The following is a 26,135-nucleotide window of genomic DNA, read 5'->3' as shown; positions in this document are numbered from 1 at the left end:
GTGACTCGGAAGACTTCTTTGAAGAAAATCAACTTCCATGCACCTGGCCCATACTAGATAGATGGCAGGAATATGCACAGCATGTGTATCAACAACTGCACATGCCATGAACAATAGATTTTGACTCCTACTTCACTTTTTTAATTTGAAGAATGGCGTTCGGAGCATCATCATGAATTCTCAATTTCATTGCAATGGCCTACTAATTGTGCCGCCAGGTGAGGAGCTCCGGTCGGGAGCTCCTCTGACTGGGATCTGGCTCTGGCACTTGGCCCGGGTTTCTTTCTCCCTTCTGCCGCCTATACCTACGAGGATCTTCGGACCATACTCCGGCGTCTTCCTTTCCTCCAGAGATGTTCTGTGTGGCCTGCTGCTCACCCTCAGAGTTTCCAGAGGGAACGCTTGCGGAGCCTATGCCACCATGGCCGCTGGTTCGGCAGGGATGCCTCACTGCTGAGGGAATGTGAGCTAACACCCTCCACGCTCCCCCCGCTAACTGCCACCTACTTTCAGGACTCGACTTTCAGGATTCGACTCTGGGGGCAAAATGTCGGTTGGAGGAATCTGACTGGAGCGGAACGGCTCCTGAACACCGGAGGCGCCGCTAAGCGCCGATTGCCCTCGGGCAGCACAGGCAAGATTGTAGGCGCCTGAGGCCCCGGGACATCACCTGAGCGCACAGCGGGAGAAGCTCGGCGGGGCTGATGGCAGGCAACGGGCCGTCCTACCCCCACACCCACATCAAAACATAACAGCAAGTGCCATCCATTTACAGCACGAATCTTGACCGCCTAGGCCACATTCCACGCGACAGGCTGCCTGGAGATTCCCTCTCGGGTACAGTGAGCAGGCGAGAATACACTTGTGGTGGCTGATGCCTGACTCCAGAATGGCGGCAGTGTGAGCCATGAAAGCTCTCCGCAAATGCAGGTCTCGGCGGGGCTAGTTGAATATGTAGGGGCTACAGACCCCTGCTAAGCAGTTTACCCTGGCTTTTGGAAGCATCTGGGGTCAGCGGATGAGGGATCTCATTATACCTGGATGCCTGACCTCAACATGGCCACCACACAAATGGCCTAAACAACCTGGCTCCTACCTACAATTCCTCACTCTCGATCCCCCATCTCGCTCCACCGGACTGCAGCTCCGCCGTAACTCCCTCCTACCCGTTTACCATACCCCCTTACACTTCTACGCACCATTTATTTCGTCTTCCATGATATTTAAATGTTTCTAGCAACAGATGTAACTTGTAACTGATGTAACTTTGTAACAATGTGTATCCTCATGTAAAGCGCTCTGATACTTCCGGGTATAGCCAGTGCTATATAAAACTCTTCAAATAAATAAAATAAATAAATTAAATAAAAATACTAGTTTACCATGCTACTGTGTCAATCTTGATGAAAAAGTTCATACTCACAGAGACACAAACACACGCAGGTAGCTAGGACTAGAGAGAGAACCACCCCTGCCGCTTTATTGGCAAAACTATTGCTTGGCAGTCTGAGGATCACCATGAAATCTCAATTTCATTGCACCTGCCTACTTATCGTTTTACTAGTTTACTATGCTACTGTGTCAACTTTAATGGAAATATTCCTTACATTTGCCTCGTATGGTTGGGTCCTGTAATAGCCCAAAAATGTTCATTTTCGCAAGTGTAATTGCTGAGGAGATGATGCCAACCCTAGAAACTTCCAGTGGCACTGCTTTGGTAAAAACAGTTGTGCAAACAAACCAGCCTTTCCACTTAAAAGCCACTCATCATCGATTAGCATGTTCATAATGTCCACTTGCACATCACTTGAAATCCAGTGAAACGCACCAGTGGTTGTTTTAAAATAATCACAACTGTATTGATGGATCATTCTACAGTGACTTGAGGTTGTACTTTAAAATCTGTAAGCGGTATCCTAGCCATCAAGTTTACAGAAAAGGCTACTCGTATGGTCCTGAAAAATCTCAGTCAAAAGATAAAACGTGTCCTCTGCGAATAGTAATGAAAACAACAGTGGTCCCAAGCGCAAGCAAAATAGTAGAACGCAATGAATATAGACACAATAGAAATGTACGGCGAGTAATGGTGTTTAATGGAATTTCTGTCATTGAGAATTTTACAGGAAATTACAGCTTTTGCCTAAGAACTCTCTGACTATCTTCCTCTCTATGCCAAATTGTATATGTTTGGGTACAGGCTTGTGCCCCTCTCTGTGGAAATGTTGAAGGTATCCCTTCAGAATATTCATTGTTATAAGTAAAAATTGGACCTCTGTCCGGCTGGACAAGTCACTATTTAATATAGTTTCCATTGTGTCTATATTCATTGCGTTCTACTATTTTGCTTGCGCTTGGGACCACTGTTGTTTTCCTAACTATGTTCCCCGAGGTCCTGTGCTGACTCGAATGGGTGCCCTTGTTATATATAATTACTCTGCGAATAGTAAGCGCAATTCCAGCACTTATCACTTTAGATGCCCTTTTGATGACAGATGTAAAGGAAGCATTCTCTTGAGAAGAAGGATGGGTAAATTGTATCCCTGAAGATATGTCCAGTTTGATGCCATTCTGGAGATCCATATAGGAACTCGCATTTGAATCCTGGGCTGCAAGTAGGTTGTTTACATGGCTGCCATCGCTGTCTGTAAAGGGGCAGAATTTTGACCCAAAAAAGGTCCATGCGTGCACACTTCTGGCTTCCTGGAAGGTGTTCCTCAAATTAGGATACCTTTTTCCAAGCCAAAGTTACAATGTGCTCAGTTTGAAGATAGGCAGGAGACACCAGAGGAACTGGTTCTGAAGTCTTTGCCACCAGAGCCACAAATGGCATCAGAACGCGGTGCACAGACGAAGCTAGTGACTCCTTATGTGGTAGTTGTCCAAATGACAGAATATTAAGAGTTGAGAATGCGGTGTTGGCTGCTCCAGGTGGGATTGAATGGCTTTGGGACATCAGCCACTGGGAGTGCCGAGTTGTAGGGTTCAACACCATTTCCAGCTAGAGGCGTGACAAGTAAGGAGGACTTGTCTTGATGCAAACCACATGCTTAAAAGCAGCAAACTGAAAAACTGCTGAGCTGCAAATTATTCTGCTGCAGTTTTTGAAGCACAGATACTGGCTCCAAGATGAAGCTTTTCTTTTTTTTGCGTGTAGATTTTTATTGTTATTTCCAAAAGAACATTACCTATATTGACAAATTGCATCAAATCACTTTTTCATTATCAAACAAAACTTCTCTTAAGGTCCCCCTTCTCACCCCATCACCCACCTCCAACAATCGCTATGTGATATATGCATACAGTGATTTATGGACGTTTTCTCTTGATGGATCTGAGGGCAACAATGCAAGCAGGGCATATACAAAGCACAAGCTGGAGGTCACTGCAGAGTATCTATTGTAACCATAGCTACCCCTCGTCCTAAGGTACTCCTTCTCCTATAGAGACAACTCAGCAACCACCCAGGCCGGCAAGTCATCCACCAGTTTATCATACTTGCGCGTCTTGGTCATGGGACCCCTTCAGTGCTCGTCCACTCAGCCATATCCTTCAGCCAATCAGCAACTTTTGACGACCGCCACCCTATTGCTATTCTACATTTTGACAGCACCGGCCCAGAATGAGAAATGCTCTGATTCATTTCTGCTTTTTCCTAATAAGGATGTGTCCCAAAAGGCTTGGTCCCTCCTTCCTGGGAATCCCCAACCCCCCGGCCACGTTCAGCTTCACAAGCACTGTCTGCTAAAATTTGCCTATGTTTGGACACCTCCAGATCATATGCAGGAAATCCGCTGCGTGCCTACTGCATCTGGGACACCCATAGAAGCGCTCCGGGTTCATAGTATGTAGTCTACTGGGGGAAAGGAAAACCTGACGAATCACATTGCAGTGCAGCAATTTAAACCACACGTTGGCAGATGAAGCTTTTACTCTCATGTATCCCCTCCAGTCTCTCGTCGATAGGGGCGCCTCTAGGTTCTCATGCCATTTATGCTGTACAGATACCTCGGATAGAGGAGCGTCCTCCCTCAATGCCCTGTATATATGAGAAAACAACCTTCTACACCCAGACAAGGCTAACAGGGTTTCCAGTGGGATCCAAAATGAAGCTTGTTACATTGTTAGAAAATTACATGTTTGGTTCCAGAACCCATCTTCAGACAGGAGTGCTTCCGGGGAAGAGGAAGAAAAGCATCCTGGTGGCATTGACAAAGATATTTACTGCTAGATCTACTGGCGTCTCCTTTTAAGTCTGATTTACTTAGAAGCAAATGGGAGTAGGACGACTCACCTGACAAGCCTTACCCACACACAGCTCTGCCCCCCTCTGTTCTAACCGCTGTCACATAACCAGACACCACCTGCAACTGTCATGAGGCACACAAAAAATCACCATGTGCTTCCTGCTGGAGGGCACGGTTTAAATCCTGAAATCTTTGATGGGGACATGAACCAGTCACTAAGGAAGAGGGGGAACACAGAGGAAGTACATTCCTATGGGCAATTTTGATAGAAAACACTGAAAATCAAAGGATGCAACTCTGGAATTGCTTCTGAAGAATGTAGAGACAAAAAAATCAACTGGTGTCACAAAGCGGGTAGTGCCTTATATATACAATGGTTGGCAGAGCAGTAGCTGGAGTCGCTTGGGTGACTAGTGCCATTGGAGAGCTATTGCTACGTTACCAGATCCAGACGGGGGCCCGGAGATTATTCAAGAGCAGAGGACTCTACGGAAAGGTGTATTCAGATTTGTAAGCCAAATGCACGTAAGCAAACAAAAAACACGTGCCTTTGCATGTACATGTTCAAGAGAAAACAAGATGGAACTAGAAAATGCAGTAAAAACAAGCAACTAATTAACATGGTTTCTGGGAGGAACAGCTCACTAAATACAATAACAACAGAAAATGTACACCATGCCCAACTACTTCTCTGTTCATTTCCAATCTAGTGAGACACGGAAACCTCCACAGTCTTCAGCTCGGTATTGCCTCTCCAGTGGAAATGGATTGACTACCCTTGAAAACCGGAGCTAGATTCTTAAACCTGTAAGCCACTAAATTATATTGTTTCTGTTTTATTGAAACAAATATTTTACTACACAGAACTACCATTCAGAAACAACGGAACTAACATCCAGAAACAACATCTGGTTTAAAAGTAAAAAACATTATAACAATGATTCTGTACTGCATTCTAGAATATAAACCCACTGCAATGCTCTGTCCTGACCCTGTATGATACATTTTACTCCATCAAAACACAAAAAATGGTATGATGCCCTCTGGTTGTGTTTGGGGAGAAATCTCTTTTTTGCTGATTTGTATGATCCGGTCACCCTACTGCTCGGGTCATTAAGAAAGCGTGGGCAATTCCAAGAATTAGATGAGGTAGGCTCACTCATGTAATGTGACATACTTCCTCTTTTGCCACCTCGTTCCGCCCTGGTGAGATGGTACTACCAGGGTAAACTCGACACCAGGTAGGAACTGACCTAGGGGAGTTCTTAGAAATATTTTTTTTCTCTGGATAACATACTTTAATTCAGTGCAATGTCTAAAAAAACCCTTAGGCTATACCACAAATTATCCTTTAGTCAGGTGGTATCCTAGGTTTGACTAAATTAGCAAGCGGTAATCTCAGAGGATGTAATGAGTTACCATGACCATTACGTACCCATGAGTTGTCATGCCAACATGTTTCTGCCCTCATCATTAAAAGCCTAAACAAGGTCTCTAGTATTAGTCAGGGATAGGAATGTGTATCCCTACACTTAAAACTACAGTGAAGGGTACAGGAAAAGAATCAGAGAGGACCTACCTCTCTTTAGGCAATCACCAGGAATTGATATCTAGTGTCAGTGGGCCTTTTGCCTCATAGCCTTTTCTGGGTGGGAGTCACCTGTAGTCACACTTCTTCAAGGTCGAGCACCCGCAACGATTCTACCATGCACATGGAAAACAGCCGACTAGTGTTACAGAAACAAATATTTTACTACACAGAACTACCATCCAGAAACAACTTCTTATGTAAAAGACAAGAACATTCTAACCATCACACTGTGCTGTTAACTAGAATAAAACCCCACAGCAAACCTGTCTTGCCAATAGGATACATTTTACTCCACCCTCAGGAAAGTAACCCACCTCACACCAATGAATTTTAGAACCACTAACATATTACTTCCAGGGCCATTAACCAACTTAACTGTATCCTGGCGAATTTCGTCCAGTACACTGCACTGCGCTCTAAAGGCGCTAGCGTACCACATTTCAGTGCATCCTAAGAATAACCAACCACACTCTAATGCACCCTAGGGCCTCTACCCGCCTCATTAGACTGCATCTGAGGGACACTAAAATGCCAAACTGTAATATACTACAGGCACACAAGGTCACCACTGAATGGTACCCTAAAGACACTGACCCAACACACAGTCCTGCAACTGGTCATAGCTGTAATAAAAAGGAAAAATCAACCCTGAAGCCACACATCAATGACAGTACTACCTGGGAATCTGAAGTAACAGACATGCTGCACATCCCATTTCTACAGAATAAAGGACAATATGCATCTAACGTCTCCATACTTGTAATCAGTCAACAATCTTTGCAAGACCAAACCTTCATAGAGAGATCTTTGGCGATACCATACAACACTATCACAAGGACATCACATTTTCATTTAAGTAGCCACGGTACGTCCAGATGTGGGTTCTTTGATCTCTGCATTCAAGCTGTAGTTCACTGGCGATGGGCAAACAAGGACAACCCATGCCTGTGGGCTGCTATTGCTCCCTTCTGGATGGTGTCTTGCATGACAATTCAGGATAGACTGCTCTCAAGAAGAGCAGGGTCAGCACAGATTTGCATAAAGCAGGCCTTAGTCTCGAGTGGCACAGGAGGTGAGAAACGATGCAAGCTTTCCCCGCTCACCTTTTGTAAACAATTTTTGGTGTTCCAGATATACACAACGATGCAAATAGCAATCAAGAAAGAATATGCTCCAGTTATTTTGAGTAAGAATATTCAGTGATATTCTTTGCTAAATGAACTACCCTATATGACGGAGTTAGGTTAATGAGCATTCTGACTTATATTTCTACTATAATAACTATTTAGAAGTGCATACTGCACAAAAAATTGTCTTCGGGTACTCAAATATTAACACCTACTATCGTAATGAATGACAATGTTGCTGATCTTCAAAATATAAAATCTTATGTATGTGCGATCACGCGGCTCACTGAGATATCACACAAGCATTAGAGTTCCTAAAGTGTGTCAGTCATTGAGCCTGGTTTAGTTGCGAGTTGAGCGGAGTCTTGCTGCACTGCTCACTCTGTAGCCACTGTCTAGAGTCCACTCTGGTGTCCAAGCTAAACTCCTACAAAGTCCAATTCCGAGAAGGGCCAAGTGCAGAGCGGTGTAGTGGATTTTCCTGCCCACTTTAATCTAAATCCATGCACCAGGTACACCAGACACCACGAACTAGAGCCACCTGAAGCTCAATCTAGTCCAACTGAGAGCCTGGCAAAACAAATCTCATTAGGTTGTAAAGGTATAAAGGACAAACTTAGACCCTCAGGAGCAACAGCTTTTAAAAAGAAACCGGTTAGTTTTAATCCAACGTTACAGTTTAGTTTAGCAAAGGACACATTCACCCCAAACAAATATGTAGATTCAACAAAAGTTCAATCCTCACTGCACATCAGATTTTATGAGAATATGAAAATAGAGGTTTGCTCCCTTAAAATGACTTCAACATTGGGAAGAAATTCCTGGCTAATTTGGAATTCTCAAACAAAATCCAAGAGCACAGCTAGAAAACTATGACAGGTGCAGTTTTCAGGAGTACTGGCATGCATTCCACATACGTACGAGGAACTATAACACATCGAAAGGTTATGTATTAACAATTGTAACTTCTTTTTGTTACTCCAAAGGGAAAATATTTCATCGGAGGTGGATACCTTGGCACATATTTATTGTTGCGCTTGCCAAGAGGAGGTTTGTATATGCTTCTTGGTAGAGAAACTACCTGCACATGGTTGGTGAATACTCAAACTTACAAGTTTGCAGGTGTTCCCTGCTTTTTTTAGGTGAACTAACTATGAATGTTAAGCTGGCCCTTTACAAACGCATTGATTTTTCCACCTATCCTAATTCTCGGAATATGGATCTAGAACTTCGATGTACAAAGAGACAATAATCTACACCTATGTCTATCTTATGTGTGCTGAAATAGTTATAACTCCGGGTGAAAGTATTTGTATAGATTTCCACAATCTTGGATCACTACACGTTTTTCACTCACAATGTCAGTGTTACGCTTGCCCTCAGAATAATGCTTTTTCAAGTGCTGAGCAGTGGAATAAACTGAACGGAAAGAGAAGGACATTGTGCTAAAATAACAAGGTCTGTGGGGCTGTGCACGAATGAGCAGACCGAGTGCTGGTACTCCGTTCCACCTGGAAATACTTGGCCGGTGTGAGGCAAGAGTAGAGGTACAGCATCAAGAGGTCGATTGCCTGCCAAGGGGAAATTAGCCTTATGTACACAGTGTGTTCACTTCAATCTTTCCATAGCTGACTTCTTCACATAGCCCTGGTGAGATGGAAGAAGATTGCTATGTTTCAAAGTTTTGGCTTAGAAGGAACTTGGAAGCCACTGTGGTGAAACCTACTGCAGCAGTACCAGGAGAGGGTAAGATAGAAAGCATGACTAAATTATTCTCCTTTGCCTACGAAAGGTAAAAATAGCACCCATAGCCTTTTGTTACAAGGTAGCTTGATAAAAATATGCCAACTTTGTTCCTTTGATGTCCAAACAAAGCAGGAACTAAATGGTCTCAGCTCACTATAACCAGTATGGCTTCAAGGAACCACAACACAGCCCTGGCAGATGGAGTATTTACAAAACTGCGCCGCTTGAAAGACTGTGTACTGGTGAAATCACTGAAGTACTAACCTTCCTTGCATAATGTACCTGTGTTGGCACCATGCTGCAGGAAGTACTTTTTATGTGAGGAGCTGAACAGGCGTAGTGACCTGCAGGGCTACGTTAAGCTGTTAATGCTGGGCAAATTGGTACCTTTGAAGAAATGAAGTGCAAGCTAAAAAACAAGAAGGAGCTTACATTCAAATCTCCAATCGAGATCATGCAGTGTGCGTCCGGGTATCTCTGCCTCTGATTTGAAACTAGTTGGCCATTGCTCTTGTCTAACATAAAACACTCCTCGTCTGAGAGGCATTGACCAGGTATCATGGGCTTCAAAGCAAGCGACGGAAACGAGTCCCTCAATATATACTGATAGACAGCTGTAAGTGCAATGAGCTGGGTCCCTCCTATCCCTAAGTCCCACTGCTGTAGCACCTGCTACACTAAAGATAGCTCGGCCTTCGCTCTTATTTTGCTGGATGCCACATGTAGCGCCTCCGGCTCCCAAACCCTGGAGAGCACCATACTTCTCCCCTTCACCTTGCTCTCCGCCAGCCTCACTCTGTACTTAACCTCTAAACATTGTGCAGGTATGTGCCACTACAAGGTTCATGGTATGGACTGTAGAAAAAACCTACAAATTGTAATGAACGTCATAAAACTGAAAAACAAAATCAAAGATCACCCATCAAGGTATAAACTAGGCCAGACTATACCCTAATGGGTGCATTTTGGTTTTGAGTTTCAGTCTGAGGTGGTCCAAGGTAACAGGTTATCCATGCCCACTTTTAACTTTAATGTCCTCCCCTTGCGGCCCAAGCCAGAGGCTAGGATCATGTGAACAAATGCAAAAACAACAGTTGATGGACCGAATGCAGAACAATGTCATACATTCACCCCATCATGTGAACACCTACCATGCGGCAGAGTGATGTTCGCGCCGTCCAGGATGGCCTGGGCCAGTTCATGATCGTTACTCTCGAAGGCATGCGCAGCAGCCCGGAGTGCATCCCAGATCTCCTTGCGGCCCTCGAAGGCTGGCGCGGTGTCCCAGAACTCATCCCTCTTGCTGCGCAGCTGTCCGTCCGTCATGGGATAGTCACTCTTCCACTTTGGCTTCTCCTTTTTCAAAGGCTGATTTCGACCTAAAGCAACTGAGAGGGAAGTAAACATGCATTTAAAATGACATCTTAAAAGTATTACTTTTTTAACAGATTATATAGACTAAGTGAGAACCTTACCCCAACATGCACTTTGACCGAAGGTGCCATATCTATTCCCTTACTTCTACCTCCTATTCAGGTCTCTACCACAATGGTGGTTTAATGCTTTTTGTAAATATTTTTTTAAAATATCTTTTTATTGTTTTATACAAGAGAAACAGTCGGCAATGGCATTGTCATAATGGGACAGCACAATGGTGATAGCAGTAAAACAATCTACATGATACAAATAGTGACAGATTATCCTTTGCGTTGCGTCAAGGGGATAGTAGTTCCTCCTCCGATGAATGCACAGAGTTTACACAAATTCCTCCCCTATAGTCGTTCCATCCAGACCACACCGCAGACCACTTTTTGGGGCATCCTCGTGCTACATATACAGTCTTCTCCCTGAACATACACCAGTTTAGACTCCTCTCCCAGGAGGCCAGGGTAGGTGGAGCAGCCGCTCCCCACTGCCGGGCTATATCTTGTTTGGCAATCATTGCATCCCCAATGTAGCCCAGAGCCTCTCCTTACTCGTTAAATCAGTGGGACCCCACATGTTTAGAAGATATTGTTTAGCCTCCGGACGAATGGTTTTATGCAGCACCTCCTCCATCACCTAATGTATTTTTCACTTTGTACATTTTATTGGTCTAAATATGTAAAGAAATTCTGCTTTTAGATTTCTAGAAAGTTCTAAACCCCAGTAATTTTAAAATTATTCAGAGGAAGAGCTGTGGTCAGGTGGCTAAGTTGTAGGTTATTTTTAACACCACTTTGCCCTCATTAAGAATATTGTAGGAAAACCTCTTAATTTTAAAGCCCCTCGTCAATTTTGTTATCTGGCACAATTGGAATACATTGTAAACAAGTCTTCGGAGTAAAGTTGTAACATTTTGCCAAATTTAGTGTAAATCAGACATTTTTCCTATATCGAACAGTCAAGTTTCCTATAGGAATTAACATGGCAAATCAACGTTTTGTGCCCCCCCCCCCTTTTTTCACCCCTCTTTTTTATTTTTAACCAATGCCCAACCTGTTCGACCTTCATATAGTAGTGTAATTTAATTCAGCTGTTTTTTTAAGACAGCAAAGATTTCTACAGGTGTTAAAAGTCTGAATTGTTTTTTATTCGAAAAGCTCTTGACCTCTGCTCGACAGATCGATGAAACTTGGCATACCAAATCCAAATCGAATGCCTCTTTTTTTGGGCCGTTATGAGCAGATTTGAACGACACCAGTTAATATGCAAACAAAACAATGTTTTACAAAAGCAAAATCCGAGCTTGCCATAACTACACAGGCGCTATTGGGCATTGCGTCGTATAGGAAATTGCTCACGCATTTTAAAGCATTGAACACAAATCATAGCCTAAAAAATGATACTAAATTCCATACTTTCTCACTCTAGCATGAGGCTAGGGCCAAAGATCATAGGTCTGAAAAGTAAAACCCTTCAACAGTCCCATCATGACTACAGACACAAGTGTGATTTTAGAGCCACTGCTCACGTTTTTGTTTGCCTCCCCTCTTTGTATTACAGCGCTGATTATTACCAGAACAATTCAATTCGCTCTTTGTCTAAAACGAATTTTATTTCCATTTCTGCCCAAGAAAGAATTTTGTATGTTGCAACTAGTGATACTTTTTTGGTGGCCTGATATTAGGTGATGACTTACCATGGAGGAAGTGCAAAATTATTAGCGTTAAAAACGTAACAATTCACAGCCGTGGGTGGCTGCAATGCTTGAGTTTTTATCCACCATTGCACACCCATCTAGATTTCACCCTGGCCCCAGAAATGGCTACCCAATATAGGCTCGTTAGGGAACATTCCGGAATAATGTCTTCAGTTGTTAACAACCCTATTATTTACCTATCGAACAGCAAACCTTTTAAAAAGTTTAAATCTACATGTACAACGTACATTTACGTCTCTTTAAGGAACTTTGGAGCGGATTACGATGGCGGTTGGCCTGCCACCGATAGGCGGTCAGTGGCGGTCTGACCGCCGACAGCTCTTCAGTCGGACTGCCGCATTATGATGGTGGTGTTTGGACCAATGCGGTCGGAGTCTACACCACCGCCTCCGTCAGGATCTCAGAATCCGACTGGGCAGCGGTTGAAGTCACGGCTGTGAAGGGCCTTGCTGCCAAGCCAGGCTCCGCCATCGGTATTTGGATATCCGTTTCTGACAGCCTTTTCATGGGGGGAACAAAGACATGGAAAGGTTGTTGGAAAGAGATATTGGGGGCCCCAAAAAAGAACCCCTGGCGTCATAGGCCACTGAGAAGTGGCAATGGGGCACATGTACTGCTTGGTACAAGGCACACAATGCATGGACCTGCTGGTGGTTTTGCAAGGCGGCAGCATGTGATGCGGTTATTTAAATTTGTGGCAGCATGCCACACCTGCGGTTCGGACAGCGTTGTGACTGCCAGCACGGCGGTCGCTTCTTAATGCAGCAGTCGCACTGCCGCCTGCTCGTCGGGCTGTCTCCTGACCGTTGAAATAGGTCCGACCGACCGCAATCTGGGCCGTTGTCATTGCCAGTCATGTGTATGTGCACAAGGTAACAGTGTAGCCTCAAAAGCCAAAGGGTTAAGCCATTTTACTACCTTCTTCCACGCATTTAGTAATTAATGGGTGAAGTGTGATACACTGTTAGCGTAAAGTTACACCAGGTGCTTTTACTGTCAAGTTCTGTGTTTCACAATAGACAAATGGGAATAGCAGCCGTTGTTACCAAGCACAGTCGCTCTTTTTGGTCCTTTCCCTCGTTAAATACCTTAGAAGAATATGCAGGTGGTCAAAACGAGCACCTCTGTCCAAATTGTGCCCGACTTGGAAACTGAAATCTGACGCACTTGAGATACCGGAGTTACAGTGCAGCAAAGAATAACCCTATAAATACTAATTTGTTACATTGAATAAACTGTACTGCCCTCCAGAATAGAGCGTTTTTTTTACAGGTCTGCTTTATGAACTTGGCATCAGTATCACTTTCTTTCTGCTTTCCTCCTTCCTTGATCATACCACCGCCCTGTCAGTGCTCACTGCAAACATAAGAGGGCCTATGAAAACAAACCGGTTTCCAAGGCAACAAGCCTTCCTTGTGAGAAAAACGTACTATTTTAAGCCGTTTATTGCTCTTATCATTGTGATAGCATACAAAATGGAAGGAGCCCCATTGACTGTGTGTTCTCGCTGCCAACACTTCACCTCGGGGAACACATAAGACCCCCCCCCCCCCCACACACACACACAGTCGTAACCAAGAAGTATACTTGCACACATCCATGTAATATTTGAAATGAAAGGGAGTCTTTCAGGGCCCTTTTCCGGGTCTTCGAGCTGACCGGGTTGCATTGATTACTACGGTTGCTTGTGTGTGTTTTAAGTTGATCTACAGACAGATGCAGAGGTCTGTAAATCCTCGTCATGTATTCATACAAAAGTACAATACGAGATGCAGAGAGAGAGAGAGAGAGAGAAAGAGGATTTTGGCCAGCCCGCTTCAGTCCTTGTTTTTGCATGGCATGTCGGTGCTTGGATGGGCTCCTATCAAAGCTAGGCCTTTGTTGCTGCTGTTTACTATGTCTCAGTTATTTTTAGGTCTCGCCTGTCGATGCGCATGCGCATCGAGCAAGCGAGACTATGGTGGCTTATCCACTCTTTATCCAACTTGCAAGGAATCGTGGCGATTCCTTGCAGTGCACGAGAAATTTAAGCTCAATGCGCATGCGCATTGAGCTTAAAAGCGCGTGCACATGCCCCCAGCCGCCTGCCTTGCCTACTCTCCCAGCTGGTGCCGCTCCACCCCCTGCGGCATCAAAGGCTTTCACGGCCGGCCGGCCATGCTTTCAGTTTCACGACCGGCCGGCCGTGCGAAGTACATTTTAAAAGCCCGCTCTCCCTGCTCCGCCCCCTGCTCCGGCCGAGACGCATTTCTCCTCCCTCCTAGGTCAGTTCCAGTCCACCTCAGCCCAGTAGTTGATGTACCGCCATCATGGAATCCCACTGAGTGCTTGTGATAATTCCTTGCTGCTATTTTCTTGCACGGTTTTTGAGTTTGGAAATCGGTTAATGGTGAGATAAAAACAGCAGCAGATTTTTTTAGCATTTTTAACGTACATATGGGGATTAGCTTCGCCCACCCACTCCCCATATCTCTGCCACATTAGTTATAGTCCCATTTTGTGTCACTCAAATTTAGATATGCCCTGACCCCTGCCAGCTGCCAGGCCCCTGCTCCGCCCCCTCCCCTGCCCGCCGTGTCGCTCCAAAGCAGCCTACGGCCAGTATAGATAAATCTGTAGCTCTGAATTCGCAATGTATAAGCACACCGATGATTGGGGAATACTCCACAGTCTGAGCAGAACTTTGAAGTATCTATATTGTTACTTTTCATTGAAAAAAGCGTGAGTTTTGCTTTTTTTCTTCAGAAACATTACAATAATTTGCAGTTCACGGAGTTCACAGCAAAGCGTCCAACCCTAAAAGGGAGTTATTAATGTCACAACTGCACGCAAGTGTGCTTCGGCCGATTACTGTGCATTTTGGGAGTTGCACAGATGACTGCTCAAGAGCGTGAACATTTATTGCTTCATCAACGCTGAAAGCAGTTGCTTTAGGTGCACAATGTTCAAACGCACACATCCCATATACCCCCCCCCCCCCGTCAGCCACCACGTGCTTCCCACATTGAGCAACGCGGTCAGTATGCCGGCTCTCACGTGGGTACCGTTTCCTGTAACTGAAATGCGACCATGCTTGACAAACATCCCGCGCACAGGAAAAAGCCCCACCCGGGCTGCTGCTCTCTCCCTCCGTCCCTCGAGCCACAATAAGCCGCTTCTCACAGGGTGATTCCAACGCCCTCCAGAAGTAAGCACCAGGTTCAGACCTCCAGGGGGCATTTCTCCTCCCCCCTCCCCTTATCTGCCGTTCCTTCGTCTGTTCCTTCTCCCTGCTCCGCCCCCTCCCCTGCCCGCTGTGTCGCATTTCTCCTCCCCCCTCCCCTTATCTTCCTTCCCTCCGTCTTGTTTATATCTGTAATCTATTGACTTTCGTAAAAAGCCGTGGGAAACGGTTTATGGGGTGATGGATGTTCGCCTCGACTCTGGGAGTAGGGCATGCTGCTGGACTTTGGGAAACCATGCATTCCTTCCTCGAGGACCAGACGTCTCTGCAGAGGTAAAACATTTTGTATATTAAAAACAAAACTCTGCCTTTCCCGCGACAAGTTCAAAGGTGCAACATTCAGCTTATAGGACGGACACATTCTAAACAAACTGTGCACCTAACCCTGCTCGAGAGAGTCCTCGTGGGCGCAGGCTGCCTCATTTCCTGTTGCACGTGCATACCACAGCCTGTCCTGCTTTGCAGCACCCCGCCCCAAGGGCTTGGCTCCCTTCCAGGAAGCAAGGACCGCGAGAGAGGGGGGGGGGGGAATTGAATTACTATTTGAATCACATTTTAACCTCTCCAATTATATATTTTTTATAAACCGTTGCTTTTTGTTGTGCGTCTAGAAAACCTGGTTTGGATCACGCCTCCAGGATATAAGTTTAAGAGCGTTTTTCACCCACAACAATCCTCGCGGTACAGAGTGGAATGTATATGCACATGGACATCAGCTCATTAATTCGCTGAGGATAGCGAAAGTGACATCACTGATTATTTGACTCCTCGCCAATGACAGCACACATTTGACTGCCAGGCCCACCTTTATCCCCTCAAGAGACTCCTGTTTCATGGTGCTGGGACCAAAGTTAAGACACAACCCCTCACTCACCCTCACCCTCACTCACCCTCAACCACTCACCCTCACTCACCCTCAACACCTCACCCTCACTCACCCTCACTCACCCTCACCCTCACCACCCTCAACCCCTCACCCTCACTCACCCTCACTCACCCTCATCCTCACTCACCCTCAACCCCTCACCCTCACTCACCCTCAACCCCTCACCCCCTCACTCACCCTCACTCTCACTCACCCTCAACCCCTCACTCTCACTCACACTCACCCTCAACCCCTCACCCTCACTCACCCTCACTCACCCTCACTCACCCTCACCCTCAACCCCTCACCCTCAACGCCTCACCCTCAACGCCTCACCCTCAACGCCTCACCCTCAACGCCTCACCCTCAACCCCTCACTCACCCTCACTCTCACTCATCCTCACTATCACTCATCCTCACTCACCCTCACCCTCACTCACCCTCAACCCCTCACCCACCCTCACTCACCCTCACTCACCCTCACCCTCACTCACCCTCAACCCCTCACCCTCACACAGTGCAATAGGTCTCAGACCATTTCAGTTAGAGCTTTTAGAAATGTTTATGGCTTTTTTTATTTGTAATTCTTTAGCATTGGCTACAGGAAACAAAAATGTTAAACATTTACAAAAAAAACCCATAAACAATTCTAAAAACACTAACTCTAATGGTGCGAGACCTATTGCATTTCCAATGCTTGTTTGGTATGCGGCTCCAGTGGTCATTTTGTGAAACTAAAGCCAGTGTGCTCTTTGGCAGCGGTGTAACGAAAAATGATTGTGTTGGGGGGGGGGGGGGGGGGGGGGGGGGGGTTGAGGGGGTGCTGCAGAATGTGACAAGGGCCCGGAGTCTCCCATATCTCAAAGATACTCGTTGGCCTTGGGTTGAATTGGGGTCCCTTAAAGCAAGGATGGGGGCTTCAGTGCGCCAAAGGGGCCTGTGGAACGCCCCCTGCTGTCTTGTCTGGTGTACTTACTTGTGGACACACCGTTCCGTTTATGACAAGCTAGAAAGGTTCTTTAGCTGCAGACTCAGAGTCCTGGATCATTACACCGTATTTAACAAGCATTGGCATAGCTAATCAGTCTCAGCTATGAGAGTGCCTAATTACAGAGTTGGTGAAAGGGGGGGTTGCTTTTGCACAGCAGGTTTTTATTTCTGACTTTTTAATGAATTGATGTGTGCACTGGGGACAAAAGATTGTGATTTGCAGAACAAGATAAGCTTCATATATGCTTGCTGGGCTCTTTTTTTTTTTTAAAGCAGTGACATAGTGAACCTTGCTGCTGTTTAGAGCGGAGACCTAAAAAAACGGGAACTGTCACAGCAAATCTGGGGCCTCTGGTCACCCTACAGTTGTGATTTAGTGTAATTAGAGGAGCACTCACTATTATTTCTTATTTAATTATTTCAAAATGATTCCTATTTATACAGGTTTAAACTTAAAGCGTGCAGCTTAGGTAGCACGTCTGCCCTATCACGTGCCTTACTTCGAACAACCTTATCCTACAGTTGTGTCAGAACAAGAGTTTTGCTGCGGTGGTGAATGCCTAAGGTATCAACATGTAAATCATACGCGCCCTGCAAGCCCCAAACAAAAAAAGTCACAAAGAAAAATGTCAAAACATAGGAACAAATTGCAATAAATAAAGTACCATGAAGTTTGAGCAGTGGAACGACACAAATTAAACAAAATCAATTGGTACTTAGTCCATGCTCAGGAAAAATAAAAAGAAAGAACGTGACATGGGTAGAATATCCCTTGCAGCAACGACAAAGGAGCGCTGATAGGGAAGGCCTTAAAGGACATACAGAAGCGTGCAGCCAGTGGCCGCATACGAGAGCTGTAGTTGGTCAATGCTCCACAGTAGGGAAAACACCCAAAGCCCCAGGCAGAAGCAGTAGGCGAGCAGAAGGCCTTCACCAATAAGAACAAGCATTAGAAATGCAATCGGGCTCGGATTTATTTGAGTTTGAGCTAATGGCATTGTAAATGCCAATGTATTGTTGCTATGTGTTATGGAGTGTGTTCATGTGGTGTGTACTGCCAGTGATCTCCTTGTGAGTGTGCGAATATTGCACCGTTACTGCCTGTGATGTCCTTCTTGTGAGTGTGAGAAGCTTGCACCTCTGCTGCCTGTGGTCTCCTTGTGAGTGTAAGAAGCTTGCACAGCTGCTGCCTGTGATGTCCCTTCATCCTACCCATACTCTACTCTACTCACTACTCTACTCTACTCACTACTCTACTCTACTCACTACTCTACTCACTACTCTACTCACTACTCACTACTCTACTCACTACTCTGCACTCACTACTCACTACTCACTACTCTACTCACTACTCTGCACTCACTACTCACTACTCTGCACTCACTACTCTACTCACTACTCTGCACTCACTACTCACTACTCTGCACTCACTACTCTACTCACTACTCACTACTCTACTCTCTACTCACTACTCTACTCACTACTCACTACTCTACTCACTACTCTGCACTCACTACTCACTACTCTGCACTCACTACTCTACTCACTACTCACTACTCTACTCTCTACTCACTACTCTACTCACTACTCTGCACTCACTACTCACTACTCTGCACTCACTACTCTACTCACTACTATACTCTGCACTCACTACTCACTACTCTACTCTACTCACTACTCTGCACTCACTACTCACTACTCACTACTCTACTCACTACTCTGCACTCACTACTCACTACTCTGCACTCACTACTCACTACTCTACTCACTACTCACTACTCTACTCACTACTCAACTCACTACTCACTACTCAACTCACTACTCACTACTCAACTCACTACTCTGCACTCACTACTCTACTCACTACTCAACTCACTACTCAACTCACTACTCACTTCTCTACTCACTACTCTGCACTCACTACTCACTTCTCTACTCACTACTCTACTCACTACTCTACTCACTACTCTACTCACTACTCTACTCACTACTCTACTCACTACTCACTACTCTGCACTCACTACTCACTACTCTGCACTCACTACTCACTACTCTACTCACTACTCACTACTCTACTCACTACTCTACTCACTACTCTACTCACTACTCTACTCACTACTCTACTCACTACTCTACTCACTACTCACTACTCTACTCACTACTCTACTCACTACTCTACTCACTACTCTACTCACTACTCTACTCACTACTCTACTCACTACTCTACTCACTACTCACTACTCACTAATCTACTCTACTCACTACTCTACTCACTACTCTGCACTCACTACTCACTACTCTGCACTCTGCACTCACTACTCACTACTCTGCACTCACTACTCACTACTCACTACTCACTACTCTACTCACTACTCTGCACTCACTACTCTGCACTCACTACTCTGTGTGCCTGGTGAAAGCGTGCACTGACGGCTGGTGGTGTGTGTATGCCTGGTGAAAGTGTGCACTGATGGTTAATGGTGTGTGTGTGCGCCTGGTGAAAGCTTGCAGTGACGGCTGGTGGTGTGTGTGAGCTTGGTGAAAAGCTGATTACCCTGCATACTCACATAGTGATTACCCTGCATACTCAAACACTGCTCACCCTGCACAGTCACACACTGCTTAACCTACACACGCACACACTGCTCACCCTACACACTCACACACTGCTCACCCTACACACTCACACACTGCTTAACCTACACACGCACACACTGCTCACCCTACACACTCACACACTGCTCACCCTACACACTCACACACTGTTAACCCTGCATACTGCTCACCCTGCACGCTCACACACTGCTCACCCTGCAAAGTCACACACTGCTGACCCTGCACACTCACACACTGCTGGCGCTGGACACCAACGTACTGCTCACCCTGCATACTCACACACTGCTGACCCTGCACACTGACACACTGCTGGCCCTGGACACCAACGTACTGCTCACCCTGCATGCTCACACACTGCTGACCCTGCACACACACACACTCCTGGCCCTGGACACTTACATACTGATCACCCTGCATACTCACACTCTGCTCACCCTGCATACTCGCACTCTGCTCACCCTGCATACTCGCACTCTGCTCACCCTGCATACTCGCACTCTGCTCACCCTGCATACTCGCACTCTGCTCACCCTGCATACTCGCACTCTGCTCACCCTGCATACTCGCACTCTGCTCACCCTGCATACTCGCACTCTGCTCACCCTGCATACTCGCACTCTGCTCACCCTGCATACTCGCACTCTGCTCACCCTGCATACTCGCACTCTGCTCACCCTGCATACTCGCACTCTGCTCACCCTGCATACTCGCACTCTGCTCACCCTGCATACTCGCACTCTGCTCACCCTGCATACTCGCACTCTGCTCACCCTGCATACTCGCACTCTGCTCACCCTGCATACTCGCACTCTGCTCACCCTGCATACTCGCACTCTGCTCACCCTGCATACTCGCACTCTGCTCACCCTGCATACTCGCACTCTGCTCACCCTGCATACTCGCACTCTGCTCACCCTGCATACTCGCACTCTGCTCACCCTGCATACTCACACACTGCTGACCCTGCACACTCACACACTCCTGGCCCTGGACACCCACATACTGATCACCCTGCATACTTACATACTGATCACCCTGCATACTCACACTCTGCTCACCCTGCATACTCGCACTCTGCTCACCCTGCATACTCGCACTCTGCTCACCCTGCATACTCGCACTCTGCTCACCCTGCATACTCGCACTCTGCTCACCCTGCATACTCGCACTCTGCTCACCCTGCATACTCGCACTCTGCTCACCCTGCATACTCGCACTCTGCTCACCCTGCACACTCACACTCTGCTCGCCCTGCACACTCACACACTGCTGGCCCTGGACACCCACATACTGATCACCCTGTATACTCGCATACTGATCACCCTGCATACTCACACACTGCTCACCCTGCATACTCACACTCTGCTCACCCTGCATACTCACACTCTGCTCACCCTGCATACTCACACACTGCTGACCCTGCACACTGACACACTGCTGGCCCTGGACACCAACGTACTGCTCACCCTGCATGCTCACACACTGCTGACCCTGCACACTCACACACTGCTGACCCTGCACACTCACACACTCCTGACCCTGCACACTCACACACTCCTGGCCCTGGACACCCACATACTGATCACCCTGTATACTCGCATACTGATCACCCTGCATACTCACACTCTGCTCACCCTGCATACTCACACTCTGCTCACCCTGCATACTCACACTCTGCTCACCCTGCATACTCACACTCTGCTCACCCTGCATACTCACACTCTGCTCACCCTGCATACTCACACTCTGCTCACTCTGCATACTCACACTCTGCATACTCACACTCTGCTCACTCTGCATACTCTCACTCTGCTCACCCTGCACACACACACTGCTGGCCCTGGACACCCTGCTACAATACTTAATTGTGGATGCGTTAACAATTGATGTGTGCACTGATGGCTGGTGGTGCGTGTGTTCGTAGAAATTGTGCACTGATGGCTGGTGGTGTGTGTGCCTGGTGGAAGCATGCACTGCTGGCTGGAGGTGTGTGTGCCTGGTGGAAGCATGCACTGTGACGGCTGGTGGTGTGTGTGTGCCTGGTAAAAGTGTGCACAGATGGCTGATGGTGTGTGTGCTTGGTGAAAGCGTGCACTGACGGCTGGTGGTGTGTGTGTGTGTGTTTGTTGAAAGTGTGCACTGACGTCTGGTGGTGTGTACCTGGTGGAAGCCTGCACTGACGGCTGGTGGTGTTTGTGCCCGATACAATGCCAAAATATAAATAGGTCGACAATTGTTTTAACCATTTTCCAGTTGGGGATTAAAGTGCATGGTTCTCACTCTGCAGTCACTAAAGGAAGGAAATACACAAATCGTTCTTTTTCTGGGGTGTCCGTGTGTGGTGTGTTTACAGAATAACACGTTTCTTTTAACACCAGAGAGCCCCCCCCTCCCAAAGTACCTGCACAGTCGATTATATGCGACGCCCCAGAGAAGGGCACCGCCCAACACGTGTCGGCAGAGGGCACGCTGTGATCCTACAATGGCCCTGCAAAGGCATTAAGGTGTGCCCCCGTCCCATTCTCCTGCCCCGTGCTCGGTTTAAAGCAGCCCCCCCCCTACAACGAGATGACCCAGTCAAATAGTGCTTCCTTGCCCCTCTTGCACTGCCCACTGTGTTTACTACAATAGCTCCTCCCTATCCATTGCTGTTCTCTTTAAGCTTCTGTTGTTCTCTTTAAACAGTTTCAAAAGTCGACCAACATTGAGTCAGAGGGAACACTTCAAGTGCTGCTAACAATCAATTCGAGGAACTATAGTTTTAAGTATGTGCGGGAATGGCAATGAGGTGCTGGGGTCGATCCCAAATTCCCTCTCATTCCCACCGCTGGGGTATACTCTGTCGCCGCCCCACAAAGTACTTTCTTTAAGGTGAAATAGAACGTAAATAGCAGCACGTGCTTGCGACAAAAAAATGGAAATACGTGGCCCCCAGAAGTGTAAAATTGCAATTGTGCATTTGGACTTTCCTCTCGGTTAATAACGCATTAGGGTAACTGAAAGGGCCGCAGAAGGAGGCAGCATCTCTTGAAATAGGTCTCTGGGTGTCCTGTTGAGATAATAGATTATGGAGAATTCTATTACAGGGCGCCTGCTTTGCAAATCCCACCCTGGCCTCTTTCAGTGAGTTATCACTGTTTCCATCTGCAGAAGCAGCCCCCCACTCCCTTTTATCTCGGAGTCTGCCAGGCTTTTCAAGACCACCATAAACAGTGCAGCCTCAAACACGTGCTTTGGGATTAAAATAAATAATAAAACTAGACCTGGTAAGAAATATAAACATATGTCAGCAAGGGGGGAATCACGTTAAAGGGGCTATAAGAAGCGGGACTGAAAACGATCTGGGGCTGCTCAGGTGACGGACCCATAGAAAGTGACCCTATGACCCTGGATGCAAGCACTGCCACGGGTGCAGAAACGAGTTACACTATGCACATCCTTGGGCGGGTAGCCCTGTTCGCGCTGTGCACAGCTTCCACCAGCACAACTCGCCAAGCAGCACGCGTTCCTAAATCTCAAAGAATATATTCTATGCACGCATGTGAGGTGACTTCACTCTAGCCGTCTAGTTCACTTTGTGTGCCCATACCATGTCCGCCGCTCACCCTCCTCCACTGTCACACTCACGGCCATTGCCGTTCCTTGTTGCCTTGCCGGTCTTTCAGTTAATAGGCGCTTCCAACTTTTTCCCTCAGCGAACTAGCATCCACCTGGAAACCTTTCCAGAGAGGCCATGGACTGTATGGGCTTGGAACCATTTGGCGGTTATACAGCAGCGAGGGAAACTGTGCCTGTTCTGTTATGTATTAGTGAAGTGGCTGCATCAGACAGGGTTCAGAAAGTTCAAAATGCCTAAAGTTCATTAGAAATTACGGAAGTCTGGGAATGTGCATCAGTCTTGCAGTCAACAGCCTGTTCTAGAAACTGTGGGGCAGTGAAGTTTTTAAAAATCTGATTACGTAGACAACGTCTCTCTCCTCCGTGTTCTAGATCATTGAACTGAAACCTACACACATTCAAACAACGGACGGACACACTCCCCTTCCCAGACCCTAAAAATAAACAGTCAGCACACCATCGCTCATTATTCTTACAGACTGTCACGCAGAGGCAGAAAAAAGACACCCCGTAGCAACTTAAAACAAGAACTACAGTGTGGACGAGCATGTATGAGTCATCTTCTGTGAGCGTCGCCTGCTGCCTCTCGTCATTTAACATTGAACGCGCTCACCGCTGTGAACGCGTTCGCATCATCTGGCTTGCATTACACGGGCACTCTGACTGCTCGTAATTAAGATTAATCACTCTGCCATGCTCGCTCTCGCACACAAAATGCCACATCGGGCACGCGTACATTACTTACAGCCTATCACTTCAAGGCTACTACATACACAGCACAGGGAAGACGAATCACTGACCAGATGCCAGAAAACGCTAAGGAATGTCTGGAATTTCTCTCTCCAAGGCCCTCTTCTTCTTTTTTTTCTCCTTTAACATTAGTTCTCTAACTCCTCCCCCAGGGGGAGGAGTCCGAGCCCTAAAAAAGTAAAGAAGAGTGACGTCTAAGCCAACCAATGGTAAGTAAAGGGCAGACTCTAAGCCCCCTTTAGTTTTCAGTCTAGAAGAAATTTTGCAAGCTCTGTCTGCAGGCGAAGCCTTAAAACATCACAAACAAAGGAAACCCGAAGGGGAAAATAAAAAAAAAATGCGGACCTCGACAACAGCAAGTTGAGGACACTCGGGCTGTGGCTCGTTTACAGTCTCTTTCCAGTACGCTGGTTGACTCAGAATCCAAATTGGGCTAAAAACGACTATACCACGGTCAACCAGAGAGTAGATGGCTGGGGAGCAGATGAGGCAGCGCCCAGCCTTACTCCAGTTCAATCTCCAAATATGAGGGTGGACGTTGTTCAGGTTCGGGTGCAGGACCCTGCCTTCTGCTGAGACAGAAGAGTCTACTGAAGCAGCAGCTGCATCAGAGGACAGACGCTTATGGCCAGAAGTTCTGGGCACCACACTTTCCTGGCCGTAACCTGAGCCACTGTGTTGTCTTGAGCAATGATCATTCCTGATCTTCTTCAGAACTTTTGGCAGGAGAGGTAAAGGTGGGAAGACTTGCAAGAATCCAGAGCGCCAGTTGAGCCAAAAGGCACCTCAAAGCGAGAACTGCCTTGGCAACTCCAATGTGCAAATGTTTAGACACTGCGCGGCCCTGGTGGTGGTGGTGAAATGATAGAACCAGGGTTATCCACACTGCGGGAAGACACAGTACCACCTGTGAATGTAGCCACCATTTGTAGTCCGCTAGGTAACGCCAGCTGAACTCGCCCGCCCTGGCTTTCAAAGACCCTGCCATGTGCTGTTCAATCAGAGAGGACGCTGTTGTATCTGTACCTTTTATTTCCTCATTCTATGACATGTACTGTGTTCCTGTAATGACATATTCTGTATTCCATGTTCTATGTCTGAGCTCTGCTGTCGTGTCATTCTATTCCGTTACTTGGACACAACAGCATTGCTCTTCCATAGCCTGTTCTTGTGGGTTTATATCTTTACAGATTTATTCTTAATAAATCTTCCATTCAGACTCCTGCCTTGATATGTTGTTATTCCTTTAAATACAACATAAATATGGCGACGATGGATTGGGATCTTGAGGATATCTTGATTGAATTTTTAATTTTTGGCAGTTTGAGTTTGATTTAATTTACCCACCGAGAAAATATTCAACCTTCAAAAAACGAAGACTTTATTTACAGCGACTACATACTTATGGTAAGATCTATTTACCAATTTCGTATGCATCGCTAGAAGTTAAAGACTGTATGCGTTTAAATTTACCTGGTGTTCCACTTAAACGTCGTTGAGAGGCGAGTGAAGGGGAGCGAGCTGAGTGCAGAACACGAAACGTCATTGGGAGCTGAGCGCGAGCGGAGGAGAGCGAGAAGGCTCAGTGCGCGATCTAAACACAGCTTGGTTACGCTCTGTCATCACGCAAGGTCAACCAACGTGACCCCACGCAGCGGCCATTTTACCTTACATGTAAACAAGGAAAAGTTTCCTGATTCAAGACACCGGCAAAAAACGAGCAGATTCTTTTTATATAAAAAAGAAGATCGTCACTGGTAAAATTATTTATTTATAAATCGGAATATTTTGTTTTCGTTATATACATTTCAAATCTGAAGTTAAAACTTTATAAAAAGTCTTTTTTGTGAAATAAGAAAATATAACAGCAATAAGGTGAATTATTAAGAATGGCTTACCAAATTCAACCTTATCAAATAAATCCTTTCCTACAGAATGCTGGTAAACCGCCTGTTAGGTGGGAACAGTGGCATAAATCTTTTGAAAGCTATCTTGTTGCAATTGATGGTAAGGATTATTCAAAGGAGAGGAAACAGGCTGTTTTATATGGACTCTTAGGTGATGCTGGAAGAGAAATCTTTGACAACATGCCTGAAAGTGAACCACCACCTGGACAGTTCATTCCATGGGATGAGTACACTGAGGCAGTAAAAAGATTAGAAAAAAGATTTAAAGAACAGCCAAATATAATGGTGGAAAGGCATGGATTTAATAAGAGAAAAC

The 26,135-nt window shown here is 46.2% G+C and overlaps 1 protein-coding gene across 2 annotated transcripts in view; it reads right to left on the bottom strand.

Annotated features, from left to right (window-relative positions):
- The window catches only part of UBTD2 (ubiquitin domain containing 2), a 370,813-nt gene that overhangs the window by 140,227 nt on the left and 204,451 nt on the right, over positions 1–26,135 (bottom strand). For both annotated transcript variants that reach the window (XM_078653001.1, XM_078653000.1), the window contains one exon: positions 9,860–10,096. In XM_078653001.1, the coding sequence (XP_078509127.1) occupies positions 9,860–10,034 (175 nt within the window). In that variant the 5' untranslated portion in view covers positions 10,035–10,096. The remainder of the gene's footprint in view (positions 1–9,859; positions 10,097–26,135) is intronic.

This window comes from Lissotriton helveticus, chromosome 7 (assembly GCF_964261635.1).
Source record: "Lissotriton helveticus chromosome 7, aLisHel1.1, whole genome shotgun sequence".
NCBI lineage: Eukaryota > Metazoa > Chordata > Amphibia > Caudata > Salamandridae > Lissotriton > Lissotriton helveticus.
Note: the sequence above shows the minus strand (reverse complement) of the source record. Positions and strands in the feature narration are given on the sequence as shown.